This window comes from Pseudophryne corroboree, chromosome 2 (genome assembly GCF_028390025.1).
Source record: "Pseudophryne corroboree isolate aPseCor3 chromosome 2, aPseCor3.hap2, whole genome shotgun sequence".
Taxonomy (NCBI): Eukaryota; Metazoa; Chordata; class Amphibia; order Anura; family Myobatrachidae; genus Pseudophryne; species Pseudophryne corroboree.
This window is the reverse complement of record NC_086445.1, coordinates 397,770,021-397,784,743: the sequence shown is the minus strand read 5'-3', so window position 1 is coordinate 397,784,743 and position 14,723 is coordinate 397,770,021. Positions and strand designations below refer to the sequence as shown.

General features: G+C 47.9%; 1 protein-coding gene across 5 annotated transcripts in view; it reads left to right on the top strand.

Annotated features, from left to right (window-relative positions):
- REV1 (REV1 DNA directed polymerase) overlaps positions 1-14,723 on the top strand; it is a 266,941-nt gene that overhangs the window by 84,350 nt on the left and 167,868 nt on the right. For all 5 annotated transcript variants that reach the window (XM_063953373.1, XM_063953375.1, XM_063953372.1 and 2 more), the window contains one exon: positions 7,852-7,959. In XM_063953373.1, the coding sequence (XP_063809443.1) occupies positions 7,852-7,959 (108 nt within the window). The remainder of the gene's footprint in view (positions 1-7,851; positions 7,960-14,723) is intronic.

Genomic DNA, 14,723 nt, shown 5'->3' with positions numbered 1-14,723 from the left:
AATTACCAAAGCACTCAATCACACGGAGCAGAGTGGGCATTGACTTGGTATAATCCTGTAGAAACAACAACATGTCGTCGGTATAAAGAGCTATTCTATCCTCACGTGAACCCATACCGATTCCCACAATATCTGGGTGCGATCTTATCAAACAGGCCAGGGGCTCGATGGCCAGGGCAAACAGTGCGGGGGATAGGGGGCAGCCCTGCCTAGTACCACGGGACAGTTGAAAAGAGGGGGATACATAGCCGTTCACCAAGATCCTGGCACTCGGATGTTGATACAGTAATTTAGTCCATCTGATAAAGTTGGGTCCAAAGCCCATACAAGCCATCACCTCCCATAAATAAGCCCATTCAATGCTGTCAAAGGCCTTGGCCGCGTCTAGCGAGACCACAGCCGAATCAGAAGGGGAGTCATGTGGGAGTTGCAAAATGGTATATAATCTACGTAGATTAATAGATGTGGACTTCCCTGGCATGAAGCCAGTCTGGTCCGAGTGAACGAGGGAGGTGATTACTGTGTTAAGCCTTACTGCCAATATCTTTGCCAGGACCTTTGCGTCGGTGGGAATCGGGGAAATCGGCCTATAGGAGTCTGGAGACCCAGGGTCCTTACCGGGCTTTGGAATCACTATTATAATCGCCTCTGACATAGAAAGGGGAAGTTCGTTATTGGCAAATATATCTAAGTATAGGGCATGGAGTCTGGGCCCAAAAAAATCGATATGATTCTTATAGACCTCGGAGGGAATCCCGTCACACCCCGGAGCCTTGCCATTAGGGGACATACCAATGGCTGCAGTCACCTCCTTGAGCGTCAAGGGCGCCTCCAGCAGCTCACAGGCTCCAGAGGAAAGTGTGGGCAGCGCAATACCCCTCAGGTAATATGAGAGATCTAGAGTAGAGCACGTCAATTGTGAGCTATATATCTCAGAGTAATAAGATCTGAATAATTGCGCAATGTCCGGCGTGGTGTCAACAAAGGAGCCATCCCCATCAGACATCTGGGTGATCGTAGACCCAGGACGATCATAATGTATCAGACGGGCCAGGAGTCCCCCCGTCCTATCAGCCTGCATATAAATATTAGTAGCTTTAAAAAGGAGGGAACGTGAGTTTTTATCGGACAGGTGGGCCATCCAAGCCGACTGAGCCACTAGCCAGCGTACCTTCGTCGCGGGGGCACCATCTAGCAAGTATTGGGACTCTAGTTCCCTGGCGTCACTTTCAAGGGCCTGTTCTCTTTCCTTGAGGACATTTTATGAGCCGCTATGCGTCCAATATAGGAACTTCTCAAAAACGCCTTAAATGAATCCCAAACTACCGTACCCGGGGCTGACCCTACATTATCGTTAAAGTACCCCCCCCCCCCCCCCCCCCCACTGAGTCTCCATGTCACTACAGTCACCTAGTTGGGTTAGCCAAGAGGGGTGCAGCTTCCAATAAGAGTGCCCCTTCTGACTTTCTACAACAATAGTCATCAACAGAGGGGAGTGATCAGTGACCCCTCGAGCCTCATAGTGGATGTCAATGATCCTAGGGACAAGGGCAGGGGACACCAGCATCAGGTCAATCCTGGAGAAGGAGCCATGAGTACTGGAAAAACAGGAGAACTGACGGGCCGCAGGGTGACGGAGTCTCCACGCATCTACCCACTGCAAACTATCCAAGAAGTCAGCAAATTTGGTAGGGCCACCACCCGCTAGCGCAACATTCGGGGAGTGCCATCGGTCCAAGGATAAATCTAGGATATTATTAAAATCGCCCAGGCATATCACTGGGGTGGTAGGAGAAGGAGCAATAAAAGAGGCAGCCTGCTGCAGCACAGCATATGAAAAAGGAGGGGGGACATACACCGCTAAAATGTAATAGGGCTGGGAACTCGGTTTACATTCCATAAATACAAATCTTCCATACGGGTCAGTTTTGATCGACAACAATTCAAATTGCACTGATTTTTTAATCAGAACCGAGACACCCCTAGAAAAGGAAGAATGAGAGGCATCGTAAGCCCATCCCACCCAGGCCCGTCGTAAAGACAATAACCTATTTCCCTCTAAGTGGGTCTCACTGAGGCATGCAATATCCGGGTCATATTTCTTAATCATATTTAGAACCAAGGAGCGTTTGATTTTGTTATTCAGACCTCGGACATTCCATGCCAGAATTTTCAGGTTAATCATAACCCCATGTAGATTCTATGTATCTCCCGGATAGACATTTCCCAAAATATGACTGACTGAGAATCAACAGTATTAATACAAGCAACACATGACGTATATAAGCCCCGCGCTATAAGCCATAGCGTCTGAATCATTTAACATCCTTGCTTCAGAAAAAACTTAGGTAAGAAAAATAACAAACTAAAGAAAACAAAACAAAAACAGCAACAAAGGAAGCCGCAACCAGCAGTTTCCCAATTATCCCTCCCCTCCCCGTACACCCCCCGAACATCGGCATACTTATATCCCAAACCAACAACCCAAACTTCCAAGTGTTAAGAAAGCCTAGATCCTCAACTAAACCTCCAACCCTTCCCTAATCAACACCACTTGGACGTAAAAGTCTTGAGCCACCAATGCAAAGGAGGGGGGCTCCCCGATCTATGATCGTTCCCTCCGGTAGTCTAGGCCCCAGCTTCTGCAACGCAGGAGATCAGTCCGGAGCCAGCTGCCGAGCACCCGGTGCAAATCTGTCCTGCCATTGTGCCGCTTCTCTAGGGGAATTAAAAAACTTGGTCTCCCCATCCGCCACAACTCGGAGCCTTGAAGGAAACCGCATGGAATATGAGATGTTGAGGTCTCGCAGACGCCGTTTAATGGGCATAAATTGGGCTCGGTCCTTCTGGACGTCTGCGGCAAAATCCGGGAAGGCCAACACCTTGACTCCATTACGGACCAACGGGCCCTTCGTACGACCTATGCGGAGAACTGAGTCCCGGTCCTTATAATGCAGGAATTTGGCGATGAAGGTGCGAGGAGGGGCACCAGGAGGTAGCGGCCGAGATGGTATCCTATGTGCATGCTCCACCGTGAATTGAGCCGTAAAGGACTCTGCGCCATACATCTCCTTAAGCCAAGATTCGAGGAAGTCCTCCGGCTGCGAGCCCTCTTCTCTTTCAGGCAGGCCTACAAATCTTACATTATTCCTGCGCAGCCGTCCCTCCATGTCTAAGAGCTTGGTCTGAAGGGAGGAAACCTGCTGGGTCACTGTGGACACGGACTGCTTCAGGGGGCCACACATATCTTCCAGGTGGGAGACCCGTGTTTCCGCCTCACCCACTCTCTCACGGATACGCTGAACATCTTGTCGGAGTAAGGAGAGGTCGCACTGCACCTTTTCCATCTTATCGGAGAGACGCTGCTCACTGCCAGCAATAGCCTCCAGCACCTGCTGAATAGACGGCGCCTCCGCCACGCCCAGGGAGCCGTCCGCAGACACAGAGGGGGAATCCGAGTGGGTCGGAGAGGCTCCCTGAGAAGGAGCCGATGACACCTTGGGAATGGATTGCCTGGCATATCTTTCTAGTTTGGCCGCGGCCGCACTCTGGCCTCCCTTAACCATATTGGACAGGAGCAGTCACATCCACCCTAGGGCAGGGTTTTCTGTATAGAAGTGTAATTAGAAGGCGGTAGCAGCAAGGACGCACACAATTAGTGGCGGGAAGCAACCGTGCCCGGTCTTTGTGTCAAAATATCAATGGATAGAAAATACAGGCTTGTGTAGAAGTAGCAGCAATACGGACAGGAATATTGGAGAGGGAATATCCTGCAGCAATTTCGGGAGGCAGGGGCAGGATGTTGGTGTGTAGTACACTGAAGGATATTAGTGCAGTACAGCAGCGTAGTCAGTTCCAATCTATATGCAGCTCCTATGTGGTAGAATGGGAGAGCTGCGCAGCGAGAACACCCGACTGTGCTTCCAACGGTATGTTGAGTTAATATAGGTAATATAGATATTGAGAGGCTGAGAATGAATGAGAGCAACTGACAGTAAGGTCTCAGAGATCAAAAACAGTTCACTGGTCACTGGAGAATCCCATCAGGCAGCCCATCAGATGTGCAGGCATGGGCAGCAGCCTTTATAATCCACTCCCAAAATGGCCGCAGTGTCCCTTCCCCTTCCCCAGGAGTACCTGCTTATCCTCCTATCTTCAGGGTCCCAGGTCACAGCCCGAGAGGCAGAGGAGAGGCTATCTCCTCCCCACAGTCTTTTTGCGGCGTCTGGCAGCAGCAGCCCACCCCTCGAGCTCCGGGTGTCCCGCGGCTGAGGCCGCCAAAATCGAGGCCGGGGATCCGGAGGATTTGTAGGCCGCAGGGCCGGACGTCGGTGAGTGCCGCCTCTACGGGACCCGGAGACCACGGAGAGGGACGCCAGTCAGTGCCCAGCAGTACGGGGTGAGCGTTTCGGCCGGGTAGAAGCACCAGAGGGAGTCAGGATGGGTATCAGGAGTTTGGTAGCCGGGGAAGTCCCGAGACCTGCTGCCTACTCCTCAGCCGTCGTGGCCACGCCCCAAGCTGATACCTTTTAACTGTGTTCTTCATTTGCTTAAGTAAAGTATATAGAGCTTTCATCGTCTGATGATCATCATGTGTAGCCTGTGAAGTTGATGATTTATTTACATTCGGTTTATCAGCCTGTCTTATGGGAGAAGCTGTTGGGGACATACCGTATGTAGAGAGCTGTATGTATGTGGAAACATTGCCCAAGTGGGTCTGTCTATACCTGATGTAGATCAGGGATGTATTATGCTGAACAGCAAACCATTTTACACACAAACCATCCTGACCAGATCATAAAGGATAATACAGCTTTTACAAAACATGATATCAATGTTGGTGTTACTGTAAGTGTACCCTCGTTACTTTTGCAGCTCTTAGACATGATAAATAATCAGCACTTTCACAGTGTACTACACAATTTGTGACTGTAACCACTTTATCTCTCTAAAGTGATATCAATCTGACCCTACCCATGCACCGGCATTGAGGATTAGAAGATCAACTGACAAACATTTATATTAAAGTCAGCAATCACACTAGCAGTCAGTCACATGTTATATATTAGTCATAGGAGCATAATATCAACTACAAACACATTCTAAAGTATGTAGGAGTACATATCACTGAATTCTGTTCTATACAGATTTTAACGTATTCAGACGCAATGCGAAGAAAACCACAGCAATGTACACAGGCTCATATGCAATAGGCACTAAAGTTAACTATTTATACTAACAAAAGTAGATAGAATTTTAGTGCTGTATAACCCGCACTCAGTAGAGTGGAATACAGGGAGACTCGCCTCACTTCCAAGATCGATCAATACGTTAGCGAACGCTGAGTGGATCCAGACGCTACTAGTGTACACTACCGCTCCGGGAACTTTTAGTGAACACAGACGCACTGTGCATGCAGACGCACCGGCCATACAGATGCCTGTACTGCAACCGGGTCTCCTCGCGGTAGCGCTTAGTGTACACAGACGCAGCGGCTACGCTGCGACCGAACCCCTCGTGGTAGCGTCTGTTCATGGCCTGAGACCGAAGGAAACTGGTCACGAACCGGGGGGAGGGGCGATCAGGAGAGCGTTTGACTCCCCACCGCTGACATCAACCATAGAGATCGCAGTCTCATGCTATTCCTGGTGCCTTATGATCCATAAGGCCTAGCGCTGGAGCACACGTGGTGGCGGCGCGCCAGCTACTGTTTTGTAGTCTCCTCCCAATACAGTGCGGCTGTGTCCGTATTCCCCTTCTAAGTGGAACCGATGCCTTACCTTCTCCCCGTTCTCCGGCCACAGCCTGGTAACGTCTGCTGGACCTGCCAGTAAATCCGACACAGACGCCCGTCGAGACAGCACTTGTACCGTGGGTAAGCGTTGTTGCGACCCGGTGGAGAGTTGTTGGAGCGACTCTTTCCAAGATCACTCAAAAACATAGTAAGACTATAAAAAATAAAATAAAGCTTAGGGCTGCCAAGAAACAGCAACCCTGTGACCATGGTCCGGCTCCTGCTGCACCAAACAAAAAACTGATTTGCCTGAGCCAGTGGGCGGGGATATATGGATGGGCCCATTGCATCCTGGGAGGACTGAAAGCTTGTGATCGTTTGGTGCCAATCCGCTGTCGCTCCATCATATCCCATTGTTATCCTGTGGATAACCTGTGGACCCAGCTGGAGAAAGCCATGCTAACCAAATATGAAACGGGAACAGCAACAGCTGAACCACCAGTACTTAACCAAGTAACAGTGCAGAAACGAAGCACCGGGCGGGCATCCAGTATCCTCTACGGACTACGAGAAAAGGATTTACAGGTAGGTAATTAAAAACCGATTTTCTGTTACATCCTAGAGGATACTGGGGTCCACATTAGTACCATGGGGATGTACCAAAGCTCCCAAACTGGGTGGGAGAGTGCTGAGGGTCCTGCAGAACTGATTGACCAAACTAAAGGTCCTCTGAGGCCAAAGTATCGAACTTGTAGAACTTAGCAAACGTGTTTGAACCAGACCAAGTAGCTGCTCGGCAGAGCTGTAAGGCCGAAACACCCCGGGCAGCCACCCAGAAAGAACCCACCGACCTAGTAGAGTGGGCATGTACAGATCTAGGAACCGGCAAACCTGTAGTAGAGTAAGCATGCTGGATAGTAAGCTTGATCCAGCGAGCAATAGACTGCTTGGAAGCAGGAGACACAATTTTATTGGGATCATAGAGTACAAACAGCGAGTCCGATTTTCTGTGACGAGCTGTCCGTTTGACATAGTTTCCAAGCCCGCACAACATCCAGGGGCTTTGAAGTGGAAGAGGTGTCAGTAAGTACCGGAACCACAATAGGCTGGTTGATATGAAACGCAGACACCACCTTTGGAAGAAATTGCTGCCGAGTTCTGAGTTCAGCTCTATCGTCATGAAAAATCAAATAGGGGCTCTTGTGAGACAATGCCCCTAATTCCGACACGCATTTTGACGAAGCCAAGGCCAGCAAAGTAACGGTCTTCCACGTAACAAACTTTACATCAACCTCCTGTAAAGGGGTGTACCCAAATATAGAATATTTGTCTTCAATGATACGTACTATGTTTTTTCATACTCCAGTGGGACCTCATGCTGCCCCGTAGAACAAATCTGAAATAATTGCTGCATCTTATGACATGCAGACTCCTTGTGAGGAGCATCACCATTAAGGGAATGCTTGGGGCAGTGGTGGGAAAGGCAAATTCATTTTATGTTACTTAAGGATATTATAGTCTTCAAATTCCATAAAACCTTCTTAGTCAGAAAAAACTTTCTAAATGACCGATCTCTTAATACATTTATGTTGTGTGGTGCAAGTTATTTTATTCTGTTTATACAAGAAGTTCAAAAAGTCTCCCTGCAGTGCCTGTCCGCTAAGAAAGTCTCCCCGCAGTGCCTGTGCGCTAAGAAAGTCTCCCCGCAGTCCTGTGCGCTGTGGCATGTGGAACATAGCTCCTGATAAGTGTTAGTGGTCGGGGCTAACCGGATACACCCGGCAGTGTTAAGTACTGTCCCTCTCTGTCTTCCCACGGTTGCAGAGGATATCTGCGATCAGAGACTGCGTTCACTGCGGAGGGACTCCCTGTACTTCTGTGTGTGTTGGATATTTACTTAATGATGTTTAGATGCCTCATCGTCTCTTAAACTACATTAATTATCTGTTAGGTCTAGTTACACTGACTTGTAAATGATTCTGTAAAATAAGCAGTTGTAGAAATGTTTTTGCTTTTTATTTACTGTTTACTACCTATTGGTGGTGTTAACAATAATAATTGTTTGCAATACATATGCAGTATATCTGTTTTAAAAGTTATCTGTTTTGCTATGACAGGAGTGACATCTGCATCCAGCTTTTCCAAGTGCCAGAACTGCATTATACATGTCGATATGGATTGTTTCTTTGTATCTGTGGGTATACGGAACAGACCAGAGCTGAAAGGTAAGTGATGACCTTTATATGTATGTACCACTTAATGTTATGCATAGTTATTTATACAATGTGCTGTAATTTACTGTGGTATGGGGAAAATATGTTCCTTCTAATGTACTTTAGAGGTAAAATGTAGCCGAAGTCCTGTTTTTCTACTCTTTATATACAGGGCAAAGCTATTGCACAGTACTAGCTAAAAAGTTATGCAAGTGTTGGCCTCCACTACCCTCATGGTGAAATCTCATTCCCTCTTGTGGTGTCTGATGGTAGATTTCCTTCTATTTAGCTCTGAGGGGATTATTTCAGTGTAAATTGAATGAAAGTGGGAAGATTGGGAGCAAATGGTGAGCTTTTGCATATAGCGCATGTGCAAATTGATGCACTTTGCATATATGTCTGTACTGGTCTGAGTCGATGGGACATTGGCCGGATTTGTCTTTCCGTCAAATTGGTCGTTTTGGGGAGGCAACAATCTGAGTACAGTGACCTGCCCTGTCTTGTGGGAGTGTCATGGAAGTGTATGAAAAGATCTGTGTGATTCAGAGTTGTGCGTACGGGGAAGGGACTGATCTCTCAGGCGTAGCAGATCTGACTGATCCCTTGGTCCTAGCATGGAGCTTGTGCAAACGCCAATGCTAATGACTGTAAAAAAAAAAATCAATAAAAAAAAAATCAGTGGTTGCCACAGGTTCTGCTTGCAGATGCATGAATCCACATTGCCCATTCTGATATACAGGTTGAGTATCCCATATCCAAATATTTAGAAATACGGAATATTCCGAAATGCAGACTTTTTTGAGTGAGAGCGAGATAGTGAAACCTTTGTTTCTTTTTCATCCACTAGGGGTCACTGGAGTACTCTTGGAATATGGACGGCTTCCGCAGGAAACAGGGCACTGAATATTTAAATTTAGAACTCTCCACCCCTCCATATCCCCGAGTACCTCAGTGTTTTTTCTGTGCTCACAGCACTAACAAGGCTTGTGTGGAGCTCCCACACTTTGTTGAATATTTTATTAATTTTTAATTTTTACTTTTACATTTTACTTTTGCACTTAGCACATCCCTTCCCAGTTTCTGTAAAAACATGGGTCCGGGATAGTGCCGCTGCACGGAGCAGCGCATGCAGTGTCGGTCCTCACAAAGAGCACCCTCACAGCCACACGCAGCCCACTGCCTGCTGCAAGAGCTGGACGGAGCTTACACAGAGAAGCCCCGTCGCAGCCATGTACTGAACAACTGGACGGAGCTTACAGGAAGAAGCCCCGTCGCAGCCATGAACTGACGAGCTGGACGGAGCTTACAGATAGAAGCCCCGTCGCAGCCCTCCCTACAACAAGGTATGCTGACCGCCCCGCTGTGTGTGGGTCCGTGTTATCAGCCGCCCGCACCCGCCGCTCGCCCCAGCCGCTCCGTCCGGCCGCCCCAGCCGCTCCGTTATGCAAGTACCAGCGCTGAGAGGGGAGAACTGCCGCAGCTCGGCTAGCGATGCCGGAAGCCGCTACGCGCCGCTCCAGGCAGCCGAACTCCGCTGCTCTGCAATAAGTGTCCCTCGCCTCCCTGCAACGCTCCCCGCTGAGACACAGCGCTACAGGGAGCACAGGGGGAAGGGGGGGGACAGGTCTGATTACAGCGCTGCTGCAAGGGGGAAAATCTTAAGGGGAAGAATAGCCTGTATGACAGGCTGCCATATCTATAGATTGTATTAATAGACTATGAGTCTATAGATTGTATTAATAGACTATGAGCCTATATTCAACTGCAGTCAGGAGGCATGTATTGTAACCTGCCTGTGATTATCAGTGTAAGCATGGCATGGGGGCCATTTTAACCATGCTTCCTGTTTCTTCCTGTTTGTAATTCCAGAACGTTCCTGCCCTACATCTCTAGTCCACCAGAGGCGCAGGGGTTTTAGTGGGAATTTTGGTTCAGGTTTCACATAGGCTGGCCATGTAAACTGCATTTCGGCCATATATATATATATATATATATATATATATATATATAAATGTGTGTGTGTGTGGGGGGGTGGTTGGGGGGGGGGGGGGGGGGGGAGTCTAGTTTCCCGCCACTGCCTCCTCCGGTACCAAGACGGAAATACTCTGGTCCGGCGTTTAAATCCTTTAGACTTCAGTCTTTTCAAGGCTGTGGTGCAAAAACAGTCACGCCTTGTAACGCCAGGGCGCTAAAGTCACCAACAAGCCAGTGGCTTGACAGGCTCCCAGCCCATCGCGGATTTCCAATTGTGGGAGCGCGCCTTTAGACGTTACGTTTGCCGGGATTCCAGACATCCACTGATGGATGTATCCGCTATTTAGTGTTAACGGAAAGCTGGCTCCCGCCACTGCGTTTTTTCAAGACAGGACTGCCTCTGTCGGACGACAAGAAGGCGTTTTTGGCAGGTTGCCATTCAGTCTCTGCTGGATTCAGCAGTTTTTAATACAGGGTTATTATTCCCGTCTGTTTGTGGTACCGAAGCCGGAGGGCTCCGTCACAGTCTCAATCAGAAAGTCACTTACTACAGATTGAAGATGGAATTTCTGCGGTCAGTAATTGCAGATTTGGGGCCACAAGATTGCATAATTGCGCTTGATCTCCAGGATGCGTACTTACACATTCCGGTTTGGTCACCTCATCAGAGGTTCTTGGGTTTTGCAATACGCCACAACCATTAACCGTTTCAGGCTCTACCGTTTGGCCTCTCGTCAGCGCCTCGGGTATTCACCAAAGTGATGTTTGTGATGATAGCTCATCTCAGATCCCTGGCAGTGACAATCGTTCCGTACTTAGATGATCTGCTCATAAGAGCTCCGTCTCAACAGATGTTCCTCCAAATTGCGCTGCTAACGTACACCACGGTTGCAGTGTCAACTTCAAGAAATCCCATCTAATTCCGTCTCAACGACTTCAATTCCTAGGTATGATTCCAGATACGGTAAATCAAAGAATTTACCTACTACACCAGACAGATTATTCGCCATCTGGTACAATTAGTGCTCAAGCCACGCACACTATCGGTACAATTGTGTATTCGCCTATTAGGAACAATTGTGGTGGCTTTCGAAGCGTTTCAGTTCGGAGGTTTTCACTCGCGTCCATTTCAACAACAGTGGTCGCACTCGCATAGGCAGATTCCCCACAGGGTGAGGTTGTCGCCAAGGGCGAGGGTGTCTCTACCCTGGCCGAGAGTCTCAGAAGTTGGGGAGTTGTAGTTTAAAATGGTCAGCGACAGGGTCTCTAGGCAGATCACGACAGATTGCTGTCTATAAATGTCCTGGAACTCCGCGCAATTTACAATGCACTACATGCTTCGCTCTCAGACTGTCCAAGTGCAGTCAGACAACGCGACGGCAGTCGCATACATCAACAACCAGGGAGGAATGAGAAGCCGCATGGCAATGCGGGAAGTAGCTCGAATCCTCAATTGCCCAGAATACCACCAGGTGATATTGTCGACTGGGTTCATACCGGGAGTGGATAACTGCGAGGCGGATTATCTCAGCTGTCGGGATTTTCATCCAGGAGACTGGGCATTAAATCCAGAGGTGTTTCACATGTTGGTCCACAGGTGGGGTTACCCTCAGGTGGATCTGATGGCACCTCGCCACAATTACCAAACGCCCCAGTATGTGTCCAGAACGAGAGATCCAAAGGCAGTGGTGGTGGATGCTCTCACAATCGCGTAGCCGTACAGCCTCGTGTATCTGTTTCCACCGTTTCCGCTGCTCTCTCGGGTGCTAAAACGGATCAAAAAAGAGTCCGTCACAGTCATACTAGTGGTGCCTCATTGGTCTCTGAGAGCTTGGTTCTCGGATCTCCGCGGACTACTCGCATAAGATCCTTGGCCGCTCCTACTACGTCCAGACCTGTTACAACAGGGTCCGTTCTTTTACCCCGATTTAGCGCGGCTGCGTTGGACGGGGTGGCTGTTCAGACCGCCCTCTTAAGAGGAGAGGGCATTCCAGTATCGGTTATACCAACCATGTTACGAGCTAGGAAGCCGGTTACGGCAGCTCATTATTACAGAATTTGGCGTGCCTATATAGGTTGGTGTGAAGCTCAGAAGTTTCCGACATCATCTTTCAAGTTATCCCGTCTTTTGTTATTTCTACAGAGGGGGTTAGATGGAGGACTGCGTTTATCTACACTAAAGGTGCAGGTATCTGCGTTGTCAATTTATTTTCAAAGACGATTGGCTCTATTGCCGTCTGTACACACTTTTCTGCAAGGTGTCCTCAGAGTACAGCCTCCATTCATTCCACCTACAGCGCCATGGGACTTGAATCTGATTGTAGATTTATTACAGTCTTCATAGTTTGAACCCTTACAGCAAGTGGATATAAAGTTTCTCACTTGGAAAACAATTTTTCTTCTAGCCTTAGCTTCGGCAAGGCGTGTTTCAGATTTGGGTGCCTTGTCAGGCAAGCCACCGTATTTGGTGTTTCATGATGACGGAGCGGAACTTCGGACGAATCCCGCTTTCTTACCAAACGTAGTGTCATCTTTTCACATCAATCAACCAAGAGTAGTTCCTGTGTTAACCGGACATTCTGGAACTCTGGATGTGGTACGCGCATAACGCGTTTATGTATCCCGAACGTCTACAGTTCGTAAAACGGATGCATTGTTTGTTCTCTATGATGCTGCCAAGATGGGTTGGCCAGCTTCTAAGCAGACCTTATCCAGATGGATACAACTGCCTATACGTCAGGCTTACCTTAATGCTAGGTTACAGCCGCCTACATCAGTAACAGCTCATTCCACACGTTCTGTGGGAACTTCATGGGCAGCTGGTCGTGGAGCTTCTACGACGCAGCTTTGCCGTGCGGCTACATGGTCTTCAGTGCACACGTTTGTGCGCTTTTACACGTTTGATACATTTGCGGCATCAGCATCTAGCTTTGGCCGCCTAGTGTTACAGGTGCCAAACAGCTCGCCCGCCCACGGGGGAAGCTTTGGTACGCCCCAAGAGTACTCCAGTGACCCCTAGTGGATGAAAAAGAAAATAGGATTTTGGTACTTACCAGGTAAATCCTTTTCTTTGAATTCATAGGGGGCACTGGACACCCACCCAGAGCAGTTTTACCTGGTTTGTATTAAGCTCAGGGGATCTTATGGTAACACATTTTCACCGACTGGTTCAAATTATAAGGTTCTATCGGTTATGGTGTCAACTGTTTAGTTGTCAGTAACGTTATGTGTCAACTTTGTTGTTGTCCGTTATGTTATATGTAATTCTCCATTGTCAACCTCTCTCTATAGTTCCTGTTCGGCTCAGTAAAAAACACTGAGGTACTCGGGGATATGGAGGGGTGGAGAGTTCTAAATTGAAATATTCAGTGCCCTGTTTCCTGCGGAAGCCGTCCATATTCCAAGAGTACTCCAGTGCCCCCTATGGATTCAAAGAAATGGATTTACCTGGTAAGTACCAAAATCCTATTTTTTTGATGGCTCAATGTACACAAACTTTGTTTAATACACAAAGTTATTAAAAATATTGTATTAAATGACCTTCAGGCTGTGTGTATAAGGTGTATATGAAACATAAATGAATTGTGTGAATGTAGACACACTTTGTTTAATGCACAAAATTATAAAAAATATTGGCTAAAATGACCTTCAGGCTGTGTGTATAAGGTGTATATGAAACATAAATGCATTCTGTGCTTAGACTTGGGTCCCATCACCATGATATCTCATTATGGTATCTAATTATTCCAAAATACGGAAAAATCCGATATCCAAAATACCTCTGGTCCCAAGGATTTTGGATAAGGGATACTCAACCTGTATCACATAATGACTAGTGCAGGTATAGAATACACATTAGGCTTTTTTTTTGCTTATTCATATATATATATATATATATATATATATATATATATACATAATATAATATAATTTTTTATTTTTTTTGCAAGTAGAAAACACCTCTTTCTCCTACGTCATAGAGGATGCTGGGGACACTTTAAGAACCATGGGGTATAGACAGGATCCGCAGGAAACATGGGCACTTTAAGACTTTGAAAGAGGTGTGAACTGGCTCCTCCCTCTATTCCCCTCCTCCACACTCCAGTTAGATTCTGTTCCCAGTGAGACTGGATGCACTCTGAGGAGCTCTCCTGAGTTTCTCTGAAAAAGACTTTTGTTAGGTTTATTATTTTCAGGGAGAACTGCTGGCTACAGGCTCTCTGCTTCGTAGGACTTGGGGGAGAGAAGCAGACCTACTTCTTCTTAGTTAAAGGCTCTGCTTCTTTGGCTACAGGACACCATTAGCTCCTGAGGGTCTGAACGCTAGGTACGCCTAGATGCTCGTTCCCAGAGCCCGCCGTCCCCCCCCTTACAGAGCCAGAAGACGGGTGAGTAGAAGAAGATCTGAAGACTTCAGTGACAGCTTTGAGGTACCGCACAGCGGCATGCTCCCACACACAGACGGCACTACAGGGTGCAGGGCGCGGGGAGGGGGCGCCCTTGGCAGCATAAAAATCCTCAATATGGACTGGCAATGTGGTTTTTAAGTGCCTAGGCACTAAATCCGAACCCCCGCCAGTATAAATATTTTACAAAATAGTGGGGCTGAAGCGCGCCATTAAGGGGGCGGGGCTTAGCCCTCACAGCCCTCATCGGCGCCATTTTCTCTTCACAGAGCTGCAGAGATGCTGGTCCTTCCTCTACACTGTTGTACAAGTAACAGGGTGCAAAACGGGGGGGGGAAAGCACAGTTATTTTGGTGCTGTATATGTAATTATAAAAGAGCTAACGGGTCTGAGGCT